The sequence below is a fragment of the Hesperophylax consimilis genome, chromosome 15 (assembly GCF_061612785.1).
Source record: "Hesperophylax consimilis isolate HC1 chromosome 15, BYU_Hcon_1.0, whole genome shotgun sequence".
NCBI lineage: Eukaryota > Metazoa > Arthropoda > Insecta > Trichoptera > Limnephilidae > Hesperophylax > Hesperophylax consimilis.
The window spans coordinates 31,035,364-31,061,518 of record NC_142850.1 but is presented as its reverse complement, the minus strand read 5'-3'; the positions used below and the strand labels follow the sequence as shown (position 1 = coordinate 31,061,518).

General features: G+C 33.1%; 1 protein-coding gene across 1 annotated transcript in view; it reads left to right on the top strand.

Moving 5' to 3' along the window:
* Positions 1 to 22,710, top strand: part of mtg (mind the gap) — an 84,978-nt gene extending 62,268 nt beyond the window's left edge. The window contains exons 3-6 of the mRNA XM_089640603.1: positions 9,998 to 10,143; positions 17,348 to 18,429; positions 19,233 to 19,422; positions 20,662 to 22,710. Coding sequence (XP_089496729.1) covers positions 9,998 to 10,143; positions 17,348 to 18,429; positions 19,233 to 19,422; positions 20,662 to 21,645 — 2,402 coding nt within the window. The 3' untranslated portion in view covers positions 21,646 to 22,710. The remainder of the gene's footprint in view (positions 1 to 9,997; positions 10,144 to 17,347; positions 18,430 to 19,232; positions 19,423 to 20,661) is intronic.
* Positions 22,711 to 26,155: the final 3,445 nt, after the last annotated feature.

The following is a 26,155-nucleotide window of genomic DNA, read 5'->3' as shown; positions in this document are numbered from 1 at the left end:
CAATTTTTTTTATTATTTAATAAGATTAATGTTTGAATTTTTGATGACCTTGAAAATTTACCATGGAAACAATGCTTAATGTTACATTTTTAGTGACTGACTTAAAATGAAGATTTCATAATTAAATCTTGGCTTGACGTTAAGGTTAAATATCTTTTCTCTTTGTTTTCTTCTTTATTTATCTATTTATGTATATTTATCTATACTGTTCGTCAAATATAATGTATGTTTTAATTTATTATATCTTTTAATACTATTATGTATTTGAATATGTTTTGTTACTTGAATTTATTATTATTTTAGTGGTTTAGCTAAATTACCTGCATGTTATTATTTAGCTGTTGAACTATTTTCTTTCCTAATACTTTTGGGAAATTGGAATTAATTTATGTAGAACTAATATTTTATTTCTTTTCAGGCTTTTTCTTATTTTTGTACTTTTTAAACTTTTTAATACTAAATAACAAAACCTCTGCATGTCACAAAAAGGCAGTGTTAATTTATTATGTTTTTCTTATTATAGGTATTGCGTCTGCTTGTCGTTGTTTTTGTTGCAAATTAATGTTTGAATGCAAAACCTTTTCTTTTGTTCATATTTGTAACTAAAATAGCTTTCAGATCCATCTGTGCTGTATTTCCGTAGGTATTTGTATGACGAAGTTCTATCGCAAAGTTTTTAAGCCTTCCATTTATTTTAAAAGATTCTAACATCACTTTGAACGTTTTGCAATTGCCAATTTGTTTGTGTGTGTAGTGGATAGTTTTTACGAGGCGTAGTGAATTTTTTTACTCTGTGAATTTTTAGTTGGATATGGTTTTAACTTTGCCCTACCATGTTTTGGAGTGTCAAAGTTTTCGAAGAAGATTTCTCATAATCTTTTTGAAATTTTTTGATTTTGAGTTTCAATCTTTTATTTTAGTTTAAAATATTTAATTATGATATGGCATCTTGTAATGGCATAAGGGAAATGTATTTAGTGCTCCACTCGAGTGCTCCCGTCAATAAATATAATATGAGTTGAGTGATTGGCGTTCCAGTTGGAAATATCTCGCCCTCATTTAAAAAAAAATCACACCTCTAAACTTTAATATAACGGAGATATATAAAGTGATAATACTGGTATAGACAATAAGTTCACATATATTTTACCGTTAATCTAATTTTTATATTCTGCGAGTCAAAAATGGCATATTATGGCGTGCGATCACTCAAGACGTTTTGCAATCTCGGAATAATATACCGAAAATCACTCGAGTGTTTACGCAATGAATTATTAGGTATTAGCTGGTAGCATATTGTTATATCTGCATGTTTAGGTATGTTCTAAAATAGAAAATATACGACCTATTTAAAGGCTTTCCTATTAAATATGTTAACTCAAAATACTTAACACAAAGATTCAACATCAATATCAGAAATCGGTAAGATTATCAGAAATCGTGTTTCTAAACATTGACACCTCAATTTTCAGAACAAGGTTAAGAGAAGTTAAAGTCCTGTCCAATTGAGGTGACGATATATAATCTCATTTTATTGTAATCAAATACAACTGGTAGTATAAGTAGTACTTATTAAGTACTTATTTTTACTTTCCGAAAGAATCTTTTAAAACTTGGTGAAGCCACTGACCGAATGATCTGTTTATAAAATGTATTCGTTAGTGTATTTTTAATGGTCGTACTCCATTTTTTATTAGTATCGTTGCATTAATTATGTTTTATCTTTCCGCTAGAGATAAAACATATATGCTTATGTATAATAATGTCGCAACAGTGAGTTTGTATTAGCTTTGTTTTGTGCATTAAACATATTTTACGTTATCTTTTTGAATGAACCAAAATGCATTTTTTTCAAGCACCGCACCGGTGCAAGTAAATGGCATTCCTCCAACGAATTTTTACATTAACATCGCCATTTAAGCAACTTTATTACGTTTTAAACTCAGTTTTTGCGGCAATTAACTTGTACTGTCTAGACTCTAATGGGTAGGTAGCTATTGTTTATTATAAAATAAGTTTTTTTGGTATCTAATTACCTTCTCACGAATATCATGGAACTAAATATATTTTACGTAAATGATGACGCTTTTTGATTTGTATTTGGAATTCCTAAAAACCAATTAAAATCTGCATTTATAGCGTTAAATAAATATTTAATATGACCTTCAATACCATGTATTATTTTTATTTATTTACGCCTCAGTACCTTTAAATACAGAAAAAATATCGAAAAAAGTATTAAAAAACAATTATACAGTTCCAACATAATATGATATGTAATTTTTTTACCTAAAAATTAGAATCATGCCATAGGAAACAAAATGTTAAGGAACAACTATTTTAAAAAAATATGTGAAATGTCCTCTATTTCTGCATATTAGTTACCTAAGCTGTGTATGCATGGTATAAGATATATTGGTATTGACATTATTGTTGCACTGAAAGATAGTTTTAGTTTGTGTGACTATTAGGTATATGAAGTGATATCAATTGCAATAATGCAAGACTGTCAACAAGGAAATTAATGAGTTTGAAAAGAAAAATTACATTAGATACAAATGTTCTGTAAGACAGCTTTTATTAATTTTTCATTAGACAGTAATAGATTATAATTTCAATATGACTATAAGGTTTGTAATTCAAATGTCTTAATAATGTGTGCTGTATTTTTTCAATGGAATCTAAAAGATCTTTATAGCATAGTGAAAAAAAGCAATTGATTATTAAATTAAAACTGTGGCAGTTTCCGTGGTATTATATCTCATTTGTGCATTGACAGACAGTTTAATGTTTCGAAGGAGACCCTTTAGAAAAGAGAGGCTTGGCTTAAACTATTCGCTTGGAAACTAGTTTAGATAAACAACGTTACTTATGGTCTTTTCATTTGAATTTATGAGGCACGAGTCTGACAAATTGATTTATATCACATATTCCTAGTATATAACGTAGCTATATAGTTGATGGAAGTACACCCCTAGGGCTTTTTACACAACATGTAGGTATATTGATTTTTTATGACTTTTATCATGGTTAAAGCTATACTAAGTAAACTTTCAAAATGTTCAATTTTTTAACTGAAATAAAGTTATCATTATCGTAGAAATCGAACTTGCATGGTGATTGGTGCGAAATATTGATTGACGTAATAGAATAGAAATTTACATGGTTTGGAACTCGTGACCTCTGGGTTCAGAGCCTAGTGGCTTACGGCTCCACCACGGATATTATAGTGTATTTATTAACTTTTACATCAATGAATTTACACAATATTTAAAACCGTGAAGACCAAGACAAAAATCTAGACCTAAATCTAGATTTTAAACACTCAACAAAATGTTGACATAAAATGTTTTTTACAGGTATCGTAATAAACATATTATTTTTTCGAAAAGTAATAATATTTTATTCTTTGTTAAGTAAAAATGTTTCGATTATGTACGCGCACCACAGCTATCCTTGCAAACTTTTGCTTTTTTATGAAATTTAAGATAACATCGTTGCATAAATTGTGGATTGATTGTGGCAATAACACATTAGATCTCTGCCGCTTACTTCTTGTTTGTGGCTTATTGGCGTTTACACGTGACTTCAAAACTGGCAAAGAAGGAATTCGCGTTGTGTCAAATCACAAGATCTTACTAGTCAATTCTGATCTGCAATCTTGAAAATAGATAATAATGAAAATAAAGGAAAAGAAAACTATAAAATTTCTAAAATTTTCGAAAGAAGAAAACTGATATAGCTGCCAACTTTATAAATAATCCGGCGTCCTTGTGGGGACACAGTTACCATTCTTCAAGACCTTTAACAAAAACCATTAGTTAAACATGTAATTATATTCATTTTTGAAATTGTATCCAATTTTAGAATTATGTTCACAAAAATAAGCAGGGACATTCTTAAAATGCAACGTATAATTATATAAAACGAAAAAAAACTCACGTCTAAGTATTGAAATCATTGATGATTATCATTTTACCAAAACAAGCAGAGCATAAAGTATCGTAAATAGTATCAGAAAACTCCTACAGTGTGCTTGTAAAATAATTACTACGAAAGAAAAACTGCACGCGCTCACACGGAAATTTCCAATACACTATTTACTATTTTCTCGCGAAAGAAATAAACTCGTGATGCATCTATTTAATCGCTTTATATTTCAACAATTTCGAAGTACCCAAATCCAATCATTACTTTGGTTTCACTGTAAGGTTGTTATGGATGGTTGTTATTATTTTGAATCTCGTTAACAGAAATTATATTGATGGTTATTGAAATTTAACAGTAAATAATTGTTTTCATAGCCACGATGACGTCGCCATTTCAAGAGTACTCTGGTTAAAGTCCGTTGTAAAGGTGAAATGAGAAAGCAAGGCTGTGTCTGTTTAAGGAGGTTATATAATTATTAATGTGGTACGTATTTGACATGTGCGTATAAATCAGGTCTTCAATCATTGCCGTAGCAACAGTTTCGGCAGTCTAGACAGAGATTCCAGAGTGCAAAACAAATAATATGGACCGTAGAATGGGGTGAATTTGATCTATTTTTACCTCGTAACTAAATCACATGTAAAAATATTTCTGAAAAAAAAAATTAATTACTCATGTTTAAACTATCTAAATACATATTTTTACTTGTATGTGTCAAAGATTAAAAAAACAACATCTTTCGGAGTGGATCGATTTTGATGTTCCATTTTTATAAGCTTATTACAAAGATACGCCCATCAATAAATTTATAAACTTATTTAAATTTTTCTCCGTCTAAAATTATCTAAAACAAAGCTTCACAATTTAATCGACAATATGTTTGAATATAACTAGAAACCAACTAATTTGATGCTTATTTTTACAGCGTCATTGTATCAACGTTATTAGAAAAGAATCATTAATTTCTGAGTGGTAGCTGGAATTTTCAGATATCCACGATGATCAAAGGATGATGATCGGTAGAACTATCACAAATGTAAAAGCCCAGCTACACTACTCGCGAAGTTGACCGAATACGATAGTGTGGGCACGAACTTCACTTCGCTTCGGGCAACTTCGCTTCGCTTCGCCCGACTTCCGATTGTTGTCGGTAAATGCGCTCGAGTCAAAGGACTCGAAGCGTTACTCGCGAAGTTGCACGAGTGTGTGGACACGCACTTCGAACTTCGGCTAACTTCGTCGAGGACTTCGTCGAAGCGTCGAAGCGAGTAGTGTAGCTGGGCTATAACTAAGTTCATCGATTACTAAAGCGATTTGATAAATAATACTAATAATATTTAAACTTGATGTGAAAAAAATAAATAAAGTTTTGCGCAAAATATTACTGTTGACAATATTTATGATTGCCCGGGGTCCCAGGAGATTGTTGCTACGACAAAGTCCTCATCGGTATAATTCATATAATTTTTGCACTAGTGTGTACAGGCTTTTCATTAGAAGCTCTAGTATCGTTTATTTTTACAACACAATTTTTTGTGTCATTTGAATTAGTTGCAAATAAAATGTTGCCATGTTATTAATACATTATTGACATGTTATTAATGTACTATTGCCATGCTATAAATACATTATTGCTATGTATTGACATATCGAGAAAGTGACACTGAAATGCAGTTCAGGAAACAAAACAAAAATAGTTACACAAATGCAACACACCGAATACTGTTATCCAACATTTCAAAATGACTATAGAATTATTACACACTAGCGAAAACCCGTAAAAAACACCGAATATTATACAATTATGAAAAAGATAAATAATTTTCTATCTAAATATTATATTATACTTTGGTACCTAATGTATCGCTTCGGTTCAGATGCCGGCGTGCGCAAGTAATTTTTTTTTTTTTTTTAATTTGTACTATTTCACAATTTACTAATTTTAAATAATATGTAGTATATTTGCGGTATACTTTCAGTATCACCCTGGTGTAAGTCCACCATTCAGAATTGAAACGTTGCTAAAATGGTTTTGACCACGTGGTGTGACCAGATATGAATAGCCATGTACTTCCCAACCTTTATCTTCTTTATCTTCTGCCCACCCCCATTACCTCGCAACATACCCCAATTGGGGATGCCTTAGTCTCACTTGCTCCAGACGGTTGAGAAGGAAAAATTAAAAAAAATACTTATCTAAAATATTTTTGACGTAACTAGTTCCAATTTTGAAAATGACACTTAAATTGAAAGCAAATTTGAGTTCATTAAACGTTAATACCTTGAAACACGAATAACTAACGCTCAGACAACCGAAATTGGTAAATTTGATGATATCAATTTCTTTAAATTAAAATACATAGTAATTAGGGTGTATATTCGAATCAGAAACATGTTTAAAAATTAGTAGTTAGTTTCCAGAGTTCATTGCACGCGTACGTTTGTAGGCATCTAATATTATTCAATATAATTCGAATGGAAAGGCACCCGTCCTTGCTCAGTCATAATCTGAGGTCACTGTGGCAAAGATTTACTCAGTTTAGTTTTCAACGACTTAATATTATGGAGTTGCGAAGGAACCCACTATTAATTTGATGAAGCAACAAGCGGACGTACTTGTATCTATAATGACAATATAAAGCAACAATAATTCTCGTATTTCCATGTCTTTTGGATTGTAAAATTTTATTGCGTTATTTTAAGTGATAATTATTGTTAAAATAATAATAATAACATTTACAATACTTTGTTCCCAGTGAATTTATTTAAAATCATTTCGGGAAAGAAAACATTAAACAATTTAAGGAAAATTATTTTTACTTCAGAATATGAATTTAAAAGGGAGTTCAATGAAGAATCTACATAGATTTCAAAACAGAATTTAAAGGCATAACTCAGGTTGAAAAATATTTCATAAAAACATAAGAAAAAATATACAGAAGTTAAAGAGTTCCAAATAAAGATATTATGACTGGAATAAAACTGCTGAGGAAATATCTTTTAAGAACTTTTGCCAATTTTTTTTTGTTTCTTACTGGAAGTTTAGGTTACTTGGTAATGCGTCGTATTGCGTATATGCGATGTATTCTAAGGAGTTATTTCCAAATTTATAATGTTAGTAGATGACGTTAAGTAAATTTGATTTTGTGATCGTGTTTTGTCACTGTTGAATTATTTGTTTAACAGCAGATGTGATTTAATATTTAAACAGAATTGTAAAAGTTATTGCGATTTATAAACAATGTTAACACCCACAATAGACCCACTTCCCGGAGATAATGGGTTTATAAAGCCCCCACCCCCGCCCCCAATTAGGGGATGTTGAAGGGAAAGGATTTGGGGAGAGATAATGCGATGAATCTGATTTATTAATCTGATTATTTTTACATTTAAAATTACCAATACTTCTTTAATTTAAAAAAAAATTAAGGATGTTTTTTCAAAAATCTTGCGAATTTTTCCGATCGTAAAAGTTTAGAAAAATAAAAGAATCAGACAATCAATACGTTCTTACCGTGGTAAGTTTTTTGCCATTTTTAGCCAACGTTTCGGACAGCGTTAGAGTGTTCATAATCAGTGAAGTGTTTGTTAAGTATGTAGAAGTGAATCCTTTTAATGTGGTTTTTTGTGTTTAGTTTTACAGTAGTTGTCTAATACCGGATACCAAGATAGATTAAGCTTATCAACGGCCACTATGCTGCATGTTTGCTACGCCACTGATTATGAGTATAATGTGTATGAACAGACCATAACAAAAGTATTTCCTGAATTTAATACGACAACTGACCGTTTTCTTATCATTATAGTGTTTGATGATTCTTTTTTATTTCCATAAATCACTGTCAATAATGTCAAAGTCAGTCGACTGGCTGTCATAATTTCAAAGCCATCAATAGTTCTATCATTAGTGTGGTAAAGAAAGCGAAACTAATAATAAGGTATTATTCGCTCAGTCGTATGTCCAGTGTCCATTATGTTTCACATCCGATATTGGCAATCACAATATTTTCCATAATTACTAAATGTCATTTATCATTTATAAAAAAATACAAGTAGAAATCAAGTGCCCGTTTGTTGGATCTAGTAACACTATGCCTACATATTATCTATGCCTAAGATTGTCTTTGCTTCGGAACCTCTTCCTGTAAAACACTTGTAAAACGATTGTGAATAAGAATAAATTATTATTTTTTTGGTAAACTAATGTTTAAGACAAGATTTTTTTATGCATAGCACAAAGGGTAACAATTATTTTACAAGCAATAATTATTCGCCTGAAACACTAATCCACATTGAAAAATCTCCTGATAAAAGATACATGACGCCAACGGGACTCGAACCCGTGTCCCTTCGATTTCCGGTCGACAGCTCTGACCACTGAGCTATGGCGGCTTATCGCTTATCCGCGAAATAATTCAATATATACTAGTGTTTCATTCAACAATTACTGCTTGTTACATTTTTTCACCTGAAAACAACCAACTTTATTTTATATGAGAAAGGCATTGTAAGTGCTAAATCTCTCACTAGATGGCGTCGAGACAAATTGTCTACATTTTTAGGTGAAATACTAGAACTTGTCAAATATTGATAATTATTTTTTTGATAAACTAATGTTTAAGACAAGATTTTTTTATGCATAGCACAAAGGGTAACAATTATTTTACAAGCAATAATTATTCGCCTGAAACACACATCCACATTGAAAAATCTCCTGATAAAAGATACATTGCCGTCATGTATCTTTTATCAGGAGATTTTTCAATGTGGATGTGTGTTTCAGGCGAATAATTATTGCTTGTAAAATAATGAATAAGAATGGCTTATTTATTAAACTCAACACAATTATAATCGTATTCTTATTTAACCACAATATAACATGGTGTCAGGACTATTATGAGTGGGATATAGAACACATCACTACCAGTCCAAACTATCCTCAGTCAAATGGTCAAGCTGAGAGTTCAGTAAAAATTTTCAAGAATATTTTAAGAAAATGCCTTGAATCCAAAACGTTTCCATATCTCGCAATGTTACGTGGGTTATATGTATTTTGTTTGTATAACTGTTTTATTATTAAGCTTAAATCATAGTAAATTTAAAATTCTTTCATTTGGAAAGCCCACAGCTAAAATATACAACTAACAGACTTAACAACCAATAAACAATTAAAATAAACAACTAACAGAATCAACAACTAATAAACAACTAGCAGAGACAACAACTAATATAAAACTAAAATAAACAACTAATACATAACTAATATGTCCACAAAACTCTCCAAAATTTGTGCATTTCCTGACACTGATCTCTAAATCCTTGCAAGTGCTAAATATTCTTGCTTGGATGGTCTGCACAATTTGCTAAACATGTTTTATTAGTTTTGTCTTATTATTGCGAAAATTGTTTGCGTAATATTGTAGTTTTGATATAACCTAACGCTCTTTGTGCAATTTTGACAAAGCTTGTCTAACCAATAAAAAATGATCTTCAAAAGGCGTTACAAACATCATGCAACATTTGTGTGTCCAGATAGTTCTGATAACCCTACCTTTTTTGTAACTCTTCATGCAATACTGATATGTTTATCTAACTAAATATAAAATAGTGCTCTAATTAACAGCCCTCTTCAGCAATATAAATGTATATTTTTGTATCCTTTGTAATTCCTTCATAATCCTTACAGTGAAAATCTCAAATAATTGAGATATTCTAAAAACATGGAGTTCGTTCAGATTTCAGATTTTTGTTCATATCTACGATTGAACCGTAGAAGAAATTTTTGCATTTCGTCGTTATATTTATTAGGATGCATAAACACGTGTTTTGATATATTCTAGTAAATTGGAATATGTACTAATAGTTCCTTATAACAAGGCCTGCCATCACGTTTTTAACAGAATACTAATCAGTCAACATTCCTCGTTTTTCTCCATATATTTTTGTACACAAAATTGTGTATTATAATGCTCTCAAAAATAATTTTACTAAATTACTGTCATTTTCTAGCATTACCAGTAGATTTTCTTACATTCCATTCCAAAACTAATCGTATTTATGATGCCAGGATTCAGCGTGGGAGACGAATTGGGGTTCGGCCAGTCCCTTACCAACCTGGACACGAGCAAGAGGAGATCGGTGGCTGCCAGGAATGGGGCTCCGGGAGGAGGGAATAACCTCGGCTCTCTGATGCAGCAGCAACAGCTTCAAAAGGTACCACTTATATACTTGTAAATAGATGTATTTAATTCATCAGGATTAATTTATTGAAGCATATTGTTGGGAAGTGAGAGCTTCACAGATGCACTCATAGAGGGCAGTGCATAGAGATTGCGTGGTCCGCAAAGTCCGCTAGATGGCAGCCAGTGGCCAGTAGTCGCTAGGGCCAGTGGAAATGCTCCCAGATAAACTTACAGTTTCAGATCTCAATTAGCCAGCTTCTAGTTAGGTCGACTATCGAGTCATAATTGTTAAACGCGAAGTATTAATAAATCCCTGATATATCACAAAGAACCATTTATTTATACCCTCCTTCCACGACGAGTTGGAGAACTGTTTGTGGGAACACAACACATATAAAATGTAATCACTGAAAAAGATAATTTTAACCAATTTCATTGAAAATATGAAAGAGGTAAAGACACAGACAATAAAAAGGTGACGGTCGTAACTGCGACTCGAATCAAAATCATATAATCTTACCGGGGCTAGCGTCTCTACCAATTGAACAACCCAATTAAAGTTTGTTTTTGGGGTGTTATGCCATGTTGCGCTAACTCCTTCTTTAGCCAACGTTTCGGACAGCATTGCAGTGTCCATCATCAGGGCTTATTTGGATGTGTACTGGTACAATCGATTCTTCTTTAAAAATCTTAAATCATATTTAACCTAATTAAATTTCATCATTTTTATCAATATCATGCTTTTATTTTATTCTTCTTTTAAAACTACGAATCATTAGTATGTTCAAAATAGATTTAATCTTCATTGATTCGACATAATAACTGACATGAGTCCCTTCTGCTCCCAACCTTCTGGAACAAGTAGATCTTTGGCAACTTTATTCGCGATACGTTGTAAGGCTATATGTTGTAGTAGGTGGTAGGAAAGGAGGTGGGAAATAGGGAGGTGGAGTAGTATCAGGATATTTAAAACTAGCCACCAAACACGGCTTAAGTCATTTCATAGAAATTTGGATTCTGAAAAGTGGTCCTTCTCTAAGGCGATACTGAGAGAATCTTCAAAAGATGCCGTAAATACGAAAATGAACGTTTCTGCGTAAAAGCTTTTAAAGAAAACATATCGCCTTCAATCTGCCATGCTATATGAAATCTGCCATTCAAATAAAAATAACATAAACATTCGCCTTCCTTCTCTCCATAATTTGAAATGGTGGCCGAGAATATCCATGAAGGGTTAATGCCAGAATCATTGAAAATAATCTTACATTTAGGTACCTACTCAACATCTATTATGTGGGTATATCTCGATTAGTAATCATTCGGAAGGACCGGATATCTTTACTATAAATTAGTCAGCACTTTCACAATGTTCTGAAGATCCACATCACCTATTCGGCGTTGACTCAATTGGGAAATGACGTGGGCATGGATACTATGTGAGACACTCTGTAAGGAATTTTATAGCCGTGCTTTATGAGATGTCATATGTCTCGAATTCTGAGTAAACATTTACGATAACTGAAGTAACAGTCCACGATTGCAAGACGAGTTGTTACCTTCAAATACGCTTTTAGAGAAATGACGGACAAAGCTGAATTTTCGATTAACATTTTCTTGATGCCCTTTACAATCCATGTACCGACACTCAACAATGAGTCGAATCAATTAAAGTTAAAGATAGTTAAATTAATTCACGTTAACCTAATCTTATCTAAAATATGCAACAACTATAAGGGTGTTTAATCAATGAAAACCATCGAATACAGAAAAACATTAGATGTACCTTCAATACAATTAAATAGAAACAAAAGATGTCACCACTAACTTAATCGTTCTCGATCATTTAGCTTGGGCTCTGTCTCTTTTACACTTGCCTGACATCGTATATCGCCATCCCATTTGAATTTCATAATAATGGTGAAACAGTTTTTAATTTTATATATAAGGCCCGATTGACCAAACTTTTGAATTACGAAACACTCCCACATGGCATTTCTTATGTTCTTCTCTACTCTGTAATAAAAACCAGTGACATTTTGTTACTGATACATCCGCATTTTTTTCATATAGATTCGGGAATCGGCGAAAGATGGATTTCATAATATCTGAGATGTTCTTGAAATGTTAAGTTACCAATATCATAATATATCGGTTACCTTGATATTGTCAAGCATAATTAAAAATTCATAGAGAATCATATCATAAATTTTAATGTTAAGTTTTTTATGTTGTCTAAAATATCAATTTATCGAAGTTGTGATTTACGCATCTATATCAGACCAATGAATCTAGGAAAGTAAGTTCACCTTGGATTTATAATTTACATTGGCTGTAGGCGTGGTATGTTCGATTCCAATGATGGTTCGATAGCCGGTACTGTAAACAAATTGACCCTCGACATTTCAATTAACTTAGAAATCAGTGGGATTATATTAATAACTGAAATATTCAACAGTTCAACAAAGAAGTGGCATTGCCATAATGAAAGTGACTTACTGAAGTACGCGTTTTTGTAAGAGAACACTCTTATGATTATAATGCTAAAGGTCTCGAGATCTTCTGATACACAGCGATACTGTGTGAAATTCGTGCTGCCATTACACCGTGGTATATTGCACTTCAATAGCAAGCGTTGTACAATATTTTAATATATGTATATGTCATAGCCAAAGTAATAAATCCGAATATTATATATACTATCCAGCCATTATTTATAATGTCTACCCAATTTAGACAAAGTGATAATTGACACAGAACTAATCATACTATCCATTTTATATAATTTCTTTGAAGACTTGAATAAAGTAATAAAACAAATAGGGATAGGTAAAGATTATAAAATTATATTTAAATTTGCCTTTAATTTATAAGGTTGGGTTATTACAGGTTAGGTAAGGTTGTTTTGGGATAGAATGGGTTGGGTTATTATAGGTTAGGTTAGGTTGGGTTTTTATAGGTAAGGTTAGGTTAAGATGGGTTGATATTAGCTGACGTTTTCCCGGCGTTGCTCGGGGACTTATAAAAGGTTTTGGGTAAAGTTTTTACGTTGTGAATTCCAAAGAACCTGACAACTAGGTACATTTTCAAGTGGAAATATTATTATCGTATTGCAAGTACTTGTTTTACTTGATGGTGCCATGTTTTCCTCTCAATTCACTCTCAAATCATATATTCCTCTCACATCTCTTTCTTCGTTTATTACTAACGTCTCATTTTATGACAAATAATTATTTCGTAATTGTAAAAAGCATTCACTTTGTGGCTCATCGTAATTTACAATAAAAACACATAAATTTGTTTTTGACCACTATTGTTTTATTTTCACTCTACCGGTTTCGGAAGAACCCTTCCTTCGTCAGGAGAATATTAAAAACTGATCTACTACACAAAATATTGACATATATATATACAAAAATGTTAAGTGTTTGAGGGAGGGGTGGACAAAGTGTAAGGGGTAATTACAGGAATTCAAGGAAGAACAGAGCGGTTAACTGGAAATATGTCTAGAATAGGACTATAAGACAGATTAATTTGGTTATTTATTATACTGGAGTTATTATTGAGGGATTTTCTGATTTCAAGTGCTTCTAAATTATCTAATTATTTGCCTTTGTTACTACGGTGAAGAATTTTAACCCCTGTATCTTTACTAAAAGTATGATCGGTGGAAATGAGATGATTGGAAAACTCTGAAAAATTATTGTTATTTAAACATCTTAGATGTTCAGTGATTCTAATATTTATATTTCTAGTAACAAATTAATGTGTTTTTATTGTAAATAATTATTTGTTCACATCTTTCTCGGGCACCCCTGACTTTTTATATCACTCACTTCATGTAGTATCATGAAACCCACATTATTAATGTTGATAAATTACATTATGTCAACTTTAATTTGAAACCATATCTCATTCGAGTGCAGAGATAATGATTCTTGGGCGTCCCTGATTTCTTCTACCATTCAAACGACTCTCTAAACACTCCTGACACTTATAAGAACAAACTTATAAATTTGGTGAATGGTTAAGGAACTTGTACGGGAAATACAAAGAACTTGCGTTTATAAAAATAAAACCTACACGTAACACACAAAACCAATATAAACACCCATCACTCACAAACACACAAGATTAATTTCAATGTTATTATTTTTTAATTTTAAATATATTATTATGTATTTTTAATTTTAAATTATTATTTTCTCTTTAAATGTATTATGTAGATTATATTTTCATATTATAAAATGAAGGCCTCAGCACGGGCAAGCCACCCAGTGAGGCCTACATTACTGGAAAACTTATAATGTAAAAAAATATTGTACCAAATAAAATAATAAAAATAATATATAAAAATTAATAAATATATAGATATGCCTAATATGGTCTTCGTTACATGGAGAGTGTAATAAATATTACTTAGTATGACTTTGGTTAGGTTAGAGGTTAGAGAGAAATCTCAAACCGTAACCTAAACAATAATGTATGCACAATGTTATCATTATTCTTACCTTAGTATGCATTACCGTGAATATTTTTGTTTTGCATAGCTTCCCTTTCTTTTTTCACTACACCTTAAATGAATACCTTACATGAATTAAATACCCCTGTTTTTTATCATTTTTATTTACTGTTATTTATTTTTATTTATTTGTTAACATGTAATTGTTGGGTTATGTAATATAATGTGTATTTGTTGGGTTAGCTGAAAGAAATATGATGAAACCTATAAGCTATACCCTTTGTACTCTTTTTGTTCAGTAAATATTTTTTTAAATTTGAATTTGAATTTCAAATAAGTAAATGTACACACGATATTCATGAAATTATAAACCATCTTTGTTGGAAAATTTGTTGAAGACTATGTTTTTTACCATAATACATATCTTTTAAATATTTTCTCCCTAGTTGAATCATCGGTTGGGTTGGCTAGTAGCCAATTTCAAGGTTTTTTGGTTTGACTGAGGATTAAAACTTCCTCCCCAGGGACTGGAGTCAACCGCGCTAACAACTCCGCCAAATCTCGATTTGTTAGAATCAACATTAATTTCGTAAATTATCCAATTTTAGAGAACTGTGTAGATATCCGCGTGCGTATGCGTGATTGCGTTGTCTTCGACAACGAGTCTTTCTGTCGAGTTTCAGCTTGATCTGATATCGGGAAGTGGGTTAATTTTCACTTCCAAGATATGCATTTATTCACCAAAACAAAAGTTTTTTTTGGGTGTTTCTTTATTCATAAAAATTTTAATGATTACATTTTTTTGTTTTCTACAGCTACCATACTAGGCACATGCCCGTATTATGGTAGCCATATTTCTTAAGATTACAATGATAAGATGTTAGGATATACAGAAATAAGTGAGAGAAAAAAAGATATAAAAATAAAAATAAGAAGAAAAAAAAAGTGGGTGTGTCAAGCCTACGCAAGACAGAAGTGAAACTTCTAGTATTCCTCTCTCTCTATTTTCATTTCATCATCTCTATTTTCTCTCTTAGGTTAGTTTGAAAATTAGAGGTTAAATAATTCAACGACGAAGCATGGATTTGCTTTTTCTAATATTTTCTTATAGATGAATGACGTTCGATTAATGTATAGTTCCAAAAATTTTCAATTTATTCACAAGTATACAATATTACATAAATAACAATATTACAATTAAAAATTACAAAGAAATTACAATGACAATGATGTGTTCATCACCTCTATCTCGTCACTACTCATTTTTAACACTGAAATTCTGTACCAAACCGTATGAACCACAATCAATTACGTATTTCACTCGTATTACACTCACGACGCAGTATACTTACCAAGCAGCTGATGCTTGGCGTGGCGCAGTTCGCTGGTGTCTGAGAGAGAGGAAAGAAGAGAAGAGAGAGAACGTTCGTGAGCGGCTCCCCCACCTCAACAAGCGCATATGGTGAGAGAGGGACAGTGAACGGTGAGCGGTGGTGGGGGTACCCGCATTTTCGTGTCGATCCTGACTCGGTTTTACTCCGTCCCCGAAAATCCATTACGCGCCTAAAGAAGTTTCACTTCAACATATGAATATAATGGAATAAAAGAGCAGTTAATTTAATTTAATGACACGAGACATTCTTTGCAATAGTACCTTCCCTTTACCAATAGCCAATTCTGAATATTTTTTGTATAAAGATGTTCAGTTCCCGATTTTCTGGTATCTATAGAGAGTGAATTGAATATCTTGGGAGCAATATAGGAAAATTGCCGCTGGGCGAATGCTGTTTTTGTTGGAGGAATTACACATTGTAGGTGTGACGAGTAACGCGGATGAATATTTTGTTGTGTTTTTTTGATGATATTTTTTTCCATGTGTATATAAGTATAGTCTTAATGTATAATTGACGAATATCTAGGATTATAATTTTTTTTGAAAAGTGGCTTGATGGGTGTGACGGGTGACATTTGAATATTATCCTTAGCAATAGTTTTTGAGTTAAAATCAAGGGTCGGAGAATTAAAGATAATAATATTGATATTGAAGTATTTTGTAAATTGCATAGTTCACATGAATCAGTGTTTGTGACTTTTCGACCCACAATCTCAAGTCTGATGAAGGGTGGTTAAAATTCTATCACGGAAAAAAAGGTAAAAGTCTGTTTGTGCGTGTGTTATTATCGATGCCATAATTGCATTATATTGTTTTCCGTCAATTCGTAGTAAGTTAATTGCACTCTCATCTTCCATAAACTTTATTTTTCTCCCAATTATTTCGTAGATCACAAAAAGAAATCGCCAATAGACAATAACGCACCTTTGACTTTTAAAGTTTTTAAAAACAGATATCGACCACTTTCATTTAAGAGATGACGCTCGTAAAACTAAAGAATTTTTATGGTCTCTATTCTTATACTTCCGTGTCGTTTCTATTGACCAAGCGAATATTTTCCATTTTGTACTTTCTTATGATTTTGGGAATAATGATAATGCATTGATATGATGTTTGTTCATAATATTGCAGTATTTCATAGCATTTTTTGAAAAAATCTATTGATTTTCAGAGACCATACATTAATTACATTTAGCTTGCGTCTTGTAGTCGACATTTTTACATAATATATTTACTTTAAAACTTTTCTCTGAATATTTTTTTACCTGAGATGTATTTTAACACCTCAGACTAATCGTAAAACCAAAGATTGTAATAAATAAAAAAATTTAAAAGTGTGAATGTTTCAATCATGTCAATTAAGAGTACCTTTCTTTTTTCCAGGAAAATATCGACAGACCAAAGAAGAACCGCTTGACAGTTAGGATCCCATCTACATCTACAACCCCAGCTCCTGCTGTGAAGATTACTCCTACTATTCCACAAGTGTTTGTTGTCGATGATAATGCCATTCAAACTGGTCGCGCGAGTTCTGTCAGGCAACTAACCCTCACTAACCCCCCACCAATGGAAATTCCCCCGTTCAAGCCCATCCCCCCAGCGCAAGACATGATAGCCCCAACACCGACGTCACCATCACAGATTTTATACAATCAACATGCCATTCCTTCGAGAGCAACGTCAGTATCTCAGAATCAGAAGTCACAGCATCTGAACAGAATGGGGCAGGTCCCCAAATCAAACTTCGTCAATGTTTCTGCTGCTCCCATGCGAGTTCTCAACGTTGGACAAACCGTGCGAGGACAATCAGGATATTCTAATACTGCAGATCAAGCCATGAGGACAATACCCGCTCCAGTCATTGTTGGAACAGGACCACAACAATATCCAAGTTTCCACGCGATGCCAGCTTCGATTTCAAGGATCACAACTGGAACCTCGATGCGTGTTGACGATTCTCCTATCGGCAGCGTTTCCGTTGTATCCCCTCAAACTTCAAAGAATTCTGTACAAATTGCAGTTGCTCCAAATACGATGTCAAGGTATCCCACTGCTGCGTCGTATGTTCAGAACACCATTTCTCTGCGTAGAGACCAAGGTCCAGCAGCCGCTTTTCCAGCACAATACCAATCCAACAATTACGCTCAACTGCAAAATCATTTGTCTTACAACCAATTACAGCAAGGTCAAGTCCAAAAGATCTCTCCAAAGATTGACAACATGGTGACGTACAATACTGTAGGAAATCAAATCGGAGCGTCTGAATATCCCGCTCAGGGTACTTTGCAGGAGAAGATCCTGGCGATATCTAAGGCTACGAATCTCTCAGTTGAAGCTATTGAAGCGGCAATAAAATTGAGACAACAGCAGTTGATCAGCCAAATGATGAATACTCCACCTAGCACGACTTCGACCACTAGCACCACTTCCCGGCCTCCTCCTCCACCCCCACCACCAGTAAAAAGGTAAAGTTTACTTAATCATCTTAAAAGTTTTTCTGAACAGTTCTGAACCCCAGAAGAGTTTAGTTGAAATCTCTTTCATCTTGAAACCCTTTTTTCTATTTTGGAGATGGTTATGGGTACTGCTGTCCCAGGAACAGATGTCACAAGATGACAAACACCTCTGCCATAGGTCATACCAAGTGGTTCGCTACGTTTGGTGACTTAACAGAGGTGCCCGGTTTTATGGCTGCGGTTTGTTCAGGTCTTGGTGGTGGATTTGTCTACCCACCCACTGCGTGGCGGGCTGGATCGAAAGAGGCCAGTTAAGAGAGATCCTTTGACCTCTCCAGCCACTCTCGACCTTGCACTGCAGTGGGGGGTAGATTCATACATTACTCCTGGACACACTGATCTATATAAGATTCCTACCTTTTCCTTTTTCCTTACCAGAAATTTCTATCCATATTTAAATTAAAAAGACCCTCCTCACAGCATTACCAAAAATCAAAATGAACCTGTGTGAAATTATTTTCCTCGGGGCCTCCTATGTGGAGTTAATGTAAACAAAAATCACAATGACATAAAAATTTGCCTAGCAATATTTTTTCAGCCTTTGTAAATTTGTCAGTGATTTTTCCTTTAGCTAGTTAATTAATGTACACTGATAAATACTAAATAAATCAAGTAATAATATTTCATTCCATTCCATTCCATTCCAAAAGTTTGTCATTGATTTTTACGCAAGTTATTTTAAGTAATACGCAATTATACATAATAATTGGCGGAAATGTGTTAAGACTAATTATAGAATTTTGCAACACCAGGTACACCGCTAAATACGCAGACCCTGCACAGAAGGTCATGAACGCCCCGAAGGAATATTACCCGGTTGGTTACGACAAGAATTTCGATGACAACTTTGTCTCCAAGGTTGAACTTCCAGAGACGTCTTTCTACTGCGGAGACCAAAAACATTTCCCAGGATTGTATGGAGACGAAGACTTGGGTTGCATGGTAATATATTTGACCTAACCTGTTTTATCTCGACCGTTTTGTATTTCGTTTGTCTGTAATTTATTTGTACACAAAAGATTGTGGAGGTTTTAAAGGTTCAGTAAAGAGGCTTTCTTATTCGAATCTTTTCATAATTATGTCTGCAGAATATTAAAAAAAAACAAGTCATTGGGTAGCGACGTTTCTTCCAACATTGTACACTATAAGATAAAATGTGGTATTTGTGTATATTATCAATTTCTATAAAATGGCTGGTAAAAAAGCTAAATAAATAACTAAAAATCCTTGAACCGTAACGAAATAAGTTTTTTGATAAATCGAAAAAAAAATTGACAAATTGGCATTGGTAATTCAGAGCTGAAGAAGAAAATTTTACGTATACACAAAAAAATTATTTGCCCTTCACTGGGTGCTGATCCCGCGAGCTCCGAGCTCAGAGCTAGTTATTCTATCGCAATAGCGCTACAACAAAGTTTGCTTGCGGTGCCTATTTCAAATACATAGTTAAATTATAATATTGTTACATGAATTATAATTGAATCAACTTATAACGGATAAAATGTTTAGATTTAATGCAATATTTTATTGGTTTTCCTAAATAGCTAGATGCCTCTTGAACTCCAAACACAAAAAAGGTGGAAGGTGAAGCTAATACCATACCAAGAAAATGCAAACAGATTTTAGTATGTTTTAGAATTCAACAAACAATATATTCCCCAAAGAAACTCTAAAATTTGGTCTATGCGAAAATTTAAAACTGTAAAAGGACATACTTAACTTACTGTTTGATAATTTATACGAATTTGTGTTGTTAATAGTGTTTGTACACTGTACAAATAATTAACATAAGTAGGACACACTTACATATGCACACTATTTGAAGACCAAATAGAAAGCTTTGCAATAGGGTCAGCTAGACAAAACTAAGGCGTGTAATTTAGCGATCTTTTCCTTATACATTTTGATGTCATGATATATGATTATTACACGTCTTATGAATTGTTTTATCTGTGCAAATTCAATAAAAAACATGGTTGAATCAATTTTCATTTCATAATGGAAACAAAGGGCTCTATACACTTTGAAATTGATTAACAGTGTTCAAATTAAAATTTTATCAGCATATTGAGACGTTCATTAGAGGCCCTTTATTAATTAATACTGATATGTCCATTTACTTCAAATTGACTGATTTTTTTAAATACAGAATGTTTGAAAAGTATGTAATTTATTTTTTAGGTCTTCCATGTCTGCGCCCTGACTGATGAAGGACTCATTATGAAGTCTTTCTTGTGTCCAGAGTCCACGCTCTTTGATCAGACGATACTGAAGTGCAACTGGTGGTTCTACGTCGACTGCAAGAGTTCTAAACGACTTTACGACTCAAACATCCCGATTTCAAAGAGTTATCAGCTCATGAAGGCTCTAACCTTCTTCTCATCGTATAAAAAGGACGTTCAAGGAGAGGATCCTAGCAACAACTTAGCAAGATCTTCTACAATCACAGAAAACAAGGAAGGAGTAAGAAATGCTGTAAAAATACTGCAAACCCAGTCCCATATGGAATTACCAAGGGTTGAGATAATCGAAAGCAAATCGAACGTTTCAATCGCTGCTCCTCAAGTCTCCAGAAATAGCAAAGTGTTTACCCCTGTAAATGTAATTGAAATCAATTCTCTTTCAAGTGATGTAAGTGAAGGTGATAATGTAGCAGCGGAAAAGGCGGAGAAGATAGTGAGAAAATACAGACAACATCCAACAAGTCACTCGAGAGAATCAAATCATTCCCCAGTAGACAGGGTTCCTACAAAAAGTCCCGCGGTTGCAAGCAACGAGCACAAGAATAACACGAGAAGCGAAGTCAATACGCAAAAAAGTGTGGTCCAATCGACAAGCGTCAGAAAATCAATTAGGAAAAAAATCAACGTTTTTCCAAAATCTGAAGAAACAAAATCAAACAGCCAAACATCAACTAGTACTGAATCTAGCGAAGACATCAAACAAAAGCACCGTTCAGAAAGAGCCAGTGAAGAGAGTAAGGATGCGGAAACACAAAAAACTAAGCTACGCAGAACAACACTGCCTAATAAAAAGATAAACATTCAAGAAGTAACTGGGAATCACAACAGTCATGTGATAAAACCCAACAGGGACACCGTCGATGTGACTATCGCCAAAATGGATGAAGCTATCATAGGACAAAAGAAACAAGACTCCGCGTGATTCAAAAATGAAGTGCATTCACATTACTCGTGAAATTTTCTAATTTATTTGAAAAACTTGTTATTAGAGACAAAATTGTGTTTAAAGCAATGCGTTTGTTGTTGGAATGTTATTTATATGTTGAAAAGACAATTGTTTACAAGTTATTTAACAAATGGTGAAGGACTATTAGAAAAAATGAAGCCTCGTGAATCTATTTTCCAAATTTATTTCAATTTTGTGAACATAGATTCGTAGTAACTTCAGAAAAGCTTGTACATATTTATAATTTATTCTATTTGAAGTAAGTTAAAATATTAATCGTAGTCACACCTTCATACTTACATTAAGAAGCTAGAATTAAGTACTCAAAAACAGTATGCTCGCTTGTTTTGAATACAGAAAATATTATCATTGTAAATATTTCGCTGACTTAAATAACATTACTGATAAATTCTTTGGGAGTATTGCACTTTCAATCTACATATTTTTGCCATGACTCATTTCGCTCAAATCCTCATGCACAATAATTATTAAAAATTTTATTTCCTTTTAGTGTTATTAAAAATATTTTACTATTGTTGTGGTAGGTATCTCTATTTGATTGACGCGTTGTCAGTATCATTTGATGATAAAATATTGTCAATAATGGAAATTTAACAACGAAATTAGTCATAATTAAGTTGGAATATCTTAATATTCTTTTTTACGAATGATTGTAAAATTTTCAAAATATGACTATCAGATTCCGTAGTTAACGTTTTTCTAAATCCATCATGGATTATCACTGTGGGATCTTACGGATAAAAGTTGATATGATTTCTAACTTCAAAATATCATTAATCACAAATCATGTTCACCAGTCGTATAAAATATTATGTCTCCGTTATGTAATAGGTAATATTTTTATTGTTTTTGTGTCAAATCTTTAGCCACAACCGTAAGTTATTTTATCTTGCCCTTTTAAACTACAGTTGGGTGTGGATGATTTATGCAATTTATCAAAATGCCTCAGGTAAAATGACATAAAGAAGATTTGACTCGAAAAACAATAATGTGTGTTATGAAATGACAACACACCTAATTATTTGCTCATAAATGTAATAGTTAAAAAATGAAAACTTTACTAAAATAAAAATCTTTGTAATTAAAAGGGTTGTGTTATTGTTATTACGATTAAAAAAATACAGTGTGTGGCAAGCCTACGCACGACGGAAGTAAAACTTTTAGTATTCTTCTCTCTCTCTTTTCATTTCATATTATTATTATTCAGAATGCTGTACATTATAGTTTTAAAAAGCATAAATTTATTTATAGGCGTGTTGTTAACAAATGAACGTTTAACTAGATTTCTTATATTGACATATTTATAAGTAACATGTGATAAAAAAATTAAAAGTTATAAAAATATGGGATTCGAACCCGAGTCCTGCATAACGAGTGTCGAACGCTCTGCCTCTAGACCGTGAGGAGAGGTATCTCTCGCGACGAGAACCGCGTATACAACGTGTATACGTTTTCAAACACGGCAAATGAATAATATCACATAACGTCTCGTTAACTCTTTATATAGGGTTGAATTGAAGATATATCGGCAGTGTGAAGTCATATCTGTCGTTTTTCAAAATATTTTCGTATATTTGTCCGTTTTGGAAAAGATCTATCGTGTTTTAACAGTCTCATACCCGTATGGAGTCTGAATTTGAAAAACATTTCTAAATTTTGAAAAACTCACTTACGGCTGTGTTTTTTACTAAAAAAACTTTTCACGCACGTCTGCGAGGGTAATTAGTCGCGTTATCGGCCTTGATTAGTAATTTTAATGATTCAAAATAAAAATAATTAATCAAAATACCGAGCGACTCTACCGGCTCGATTTGTAAGCTATATTTCGACCAAAATATCATATAGGTACCGACTGTTACTTCTAGCCAATTACTCGAGTGAACACCTGCCGGTCTAGAGTCTCACTAAATGGATTTATACATTTCGGGAGACTCTCGGTTAAAATTAACAAATTTATGTAATTTTTTACTACATTATTACAAATCATGCAGATATCTTCTTATATGTATGCCTGACAAACTCGCATCACGAGAGCATTTTATCACTTTTCCTCGTATAAAAAAAATCACAAAAAGAAAAAAAAAATAGTTAAAGCGGGGATCGAACCTCAGTTCTTCACGACGACAGTCGGGCGCTCTGCTTCTAGACCGCGAAGCTGAGTTTGGAGAGTGACCTTAACTAGGTATATAATATTAGCTAGGCTCCTATAGCGAAATGATCACGGTTTTTCGTGACGGTCATGAGTCGGTTTTACTCCGGTCCTCGAAAATGCATAACGCGCGTAAAGAAGTTTCACTTCAAAAAGTTGGTAAATATATACGATTAAATACGTAATTCCGATGGTCAAAAATCCCTAAAAATATACTGTTACAGTTTTTTTTCCATTATTTCTGGCTTTCACCCTTCAAGGGTATTCTTGGCCATCATTTTAATTTATTGAGAAATGAAAGGTGAATTTAAATATTAATTTTATTTAAATAGGCAAATTTCAAAATTATAATGAAAATTGTAGTCGAATTCAGACTTAGAAGAGATGAGATGTTGAATGGAGGGGAGGCAATTTTAGATAAGGCTTGATAGAAGAGAGGATATTTGTTAAGAGAGGGACAACCAAAAAATATGTGATCTAAAGTTCCCACTTCTAGACCACAGAATGTACAATCTGGGGAGTCAACGACGTGAATTTTAAAAAGATGGGAAGGAACGGAACAATGTCCGATCCTCATTCGAATGAGTGAAAAATTTCTTTTTTGGAAAAATGAGGGAATTGCTGAAACCACGGTTTTGATGGAATAGTCCTTTGTATTGAGGCATAGCAGGCTCCCTTGGATTGACTAGCAATGTGCCAATACTCCGACCAAACATTGCGGGATCTATCTTTGATGATGGAAAAAATGTCAGATAGGGGAATGTGGTTTACGAGGGTAACAACAGGGTTGGACGCTCCTTGTTTTGCCAAGGCATCCGCAATATCATTACCCATGATACCAACATGTCCAGGAATCCAAATCAGAATTACAGTTTTACCAGAGCTTTAAATGGAGGCTATCATCTCTCGAATAAGGCATACAAAGTGATCATCAGGATGAAAAAGAGGACTGGATTTAAGTTTTTGGAGGGAACTGAAAGAGTCAGAGAGAACGAGGGAATGTACAAAATTATTTTTGATAATATATTTGAGAGATTCTATTATTGCAATGCACTCGGCTGAAAATATTGAAAATTTATTTGACATTGAATAAAATATTCTGTCATTAGAATTATTGTGGTAAACGTTAATACCTATACCACAGTTAAAAGAGTCGGGAGGTTTGGATCCATCAGTAAATAAAAGAAAAAAGTTGGGCCATTTAGATGAAATAATGTCATTGAACATATTATTGACAGTTCGGGCCGGGAGATTGGAATGACTTTTAAGGATTCCGATCCCTTCTATTATTGTTGGGGATAGGGTGACGTGACTATATTTTAATTTGTATAAGGGAAGTAGATCATTTTGGATGATGTGAAAATGATGTGAAATTTTTACAGATGTCAGGAAGAGGTTTAGTTGAAGCTCTGATTGTAGATGAATGGGTTGAGTCAATGAACAACGAGACGCTGGGGATAACCTGATGACATTTAGAATTTAAACATTTAAGAACAAATTTGTCAGCAAATAGTTGACGCCTTAAATAAAGAGGAGGATCAGAATATTCTACTTGAAGAGAATTGATGGGTGACGATTGCATCGCTCCAGTTATAATTCGCAAAGATTTAGATTAGTTTTAGATAGATGATGATATAGATGAATTTTGTCTAATTTATCAAGTACATTTTTTGAGGCAGTACTAAAAAGTGGGTAGGCATAATCGAGATGGCTTCGAATAAGTGCATTGAAAAGCAAATTAATGCAAGTAGGGTGAGCTCCCCACCAAACGCCAGATAATGATCTGATGATATATATATTTTTTTCGCATTTAGTAACTAAATTATTAATATGGGAAGACCATTTAAGTTTCCTATCAAATGTTACTCCCAAAAATTTTACTTCGGAAGCGTTGGGGATTGGAGAATTTTTAAATAAAATTTGAACGGGAGGGGTTTTATGAAGGTTTGAGAAGGTGACACACTGAGTCTTTTGGATTGAAAGTTCAAAACCATTTAAGGTGAGCCATGTGCAAAGGGCATTCATGGCTTCGTTAAGATATTTGACGGCGAGAGGGATAATTTTGGATGATAAGAAGAAAGCTATGTCATCTGCGAACTCGATAACTTTTACTTGTGGGGGAATAGTGACATGCATATCGTGTGTATATATTATACAGTAAGGGGGACAATACATCGCCTTGTGGTAAACCCTTCCAAACAGACCTACTTTGAGGAGAAATATCTGGAAGTTCAATGAAAATTTTTCTATCTAGAAATAAATTAATAATAGATTGGACAAACATGGGGGGAAGGCCAAGGCCTAGAAGTTTTTTTT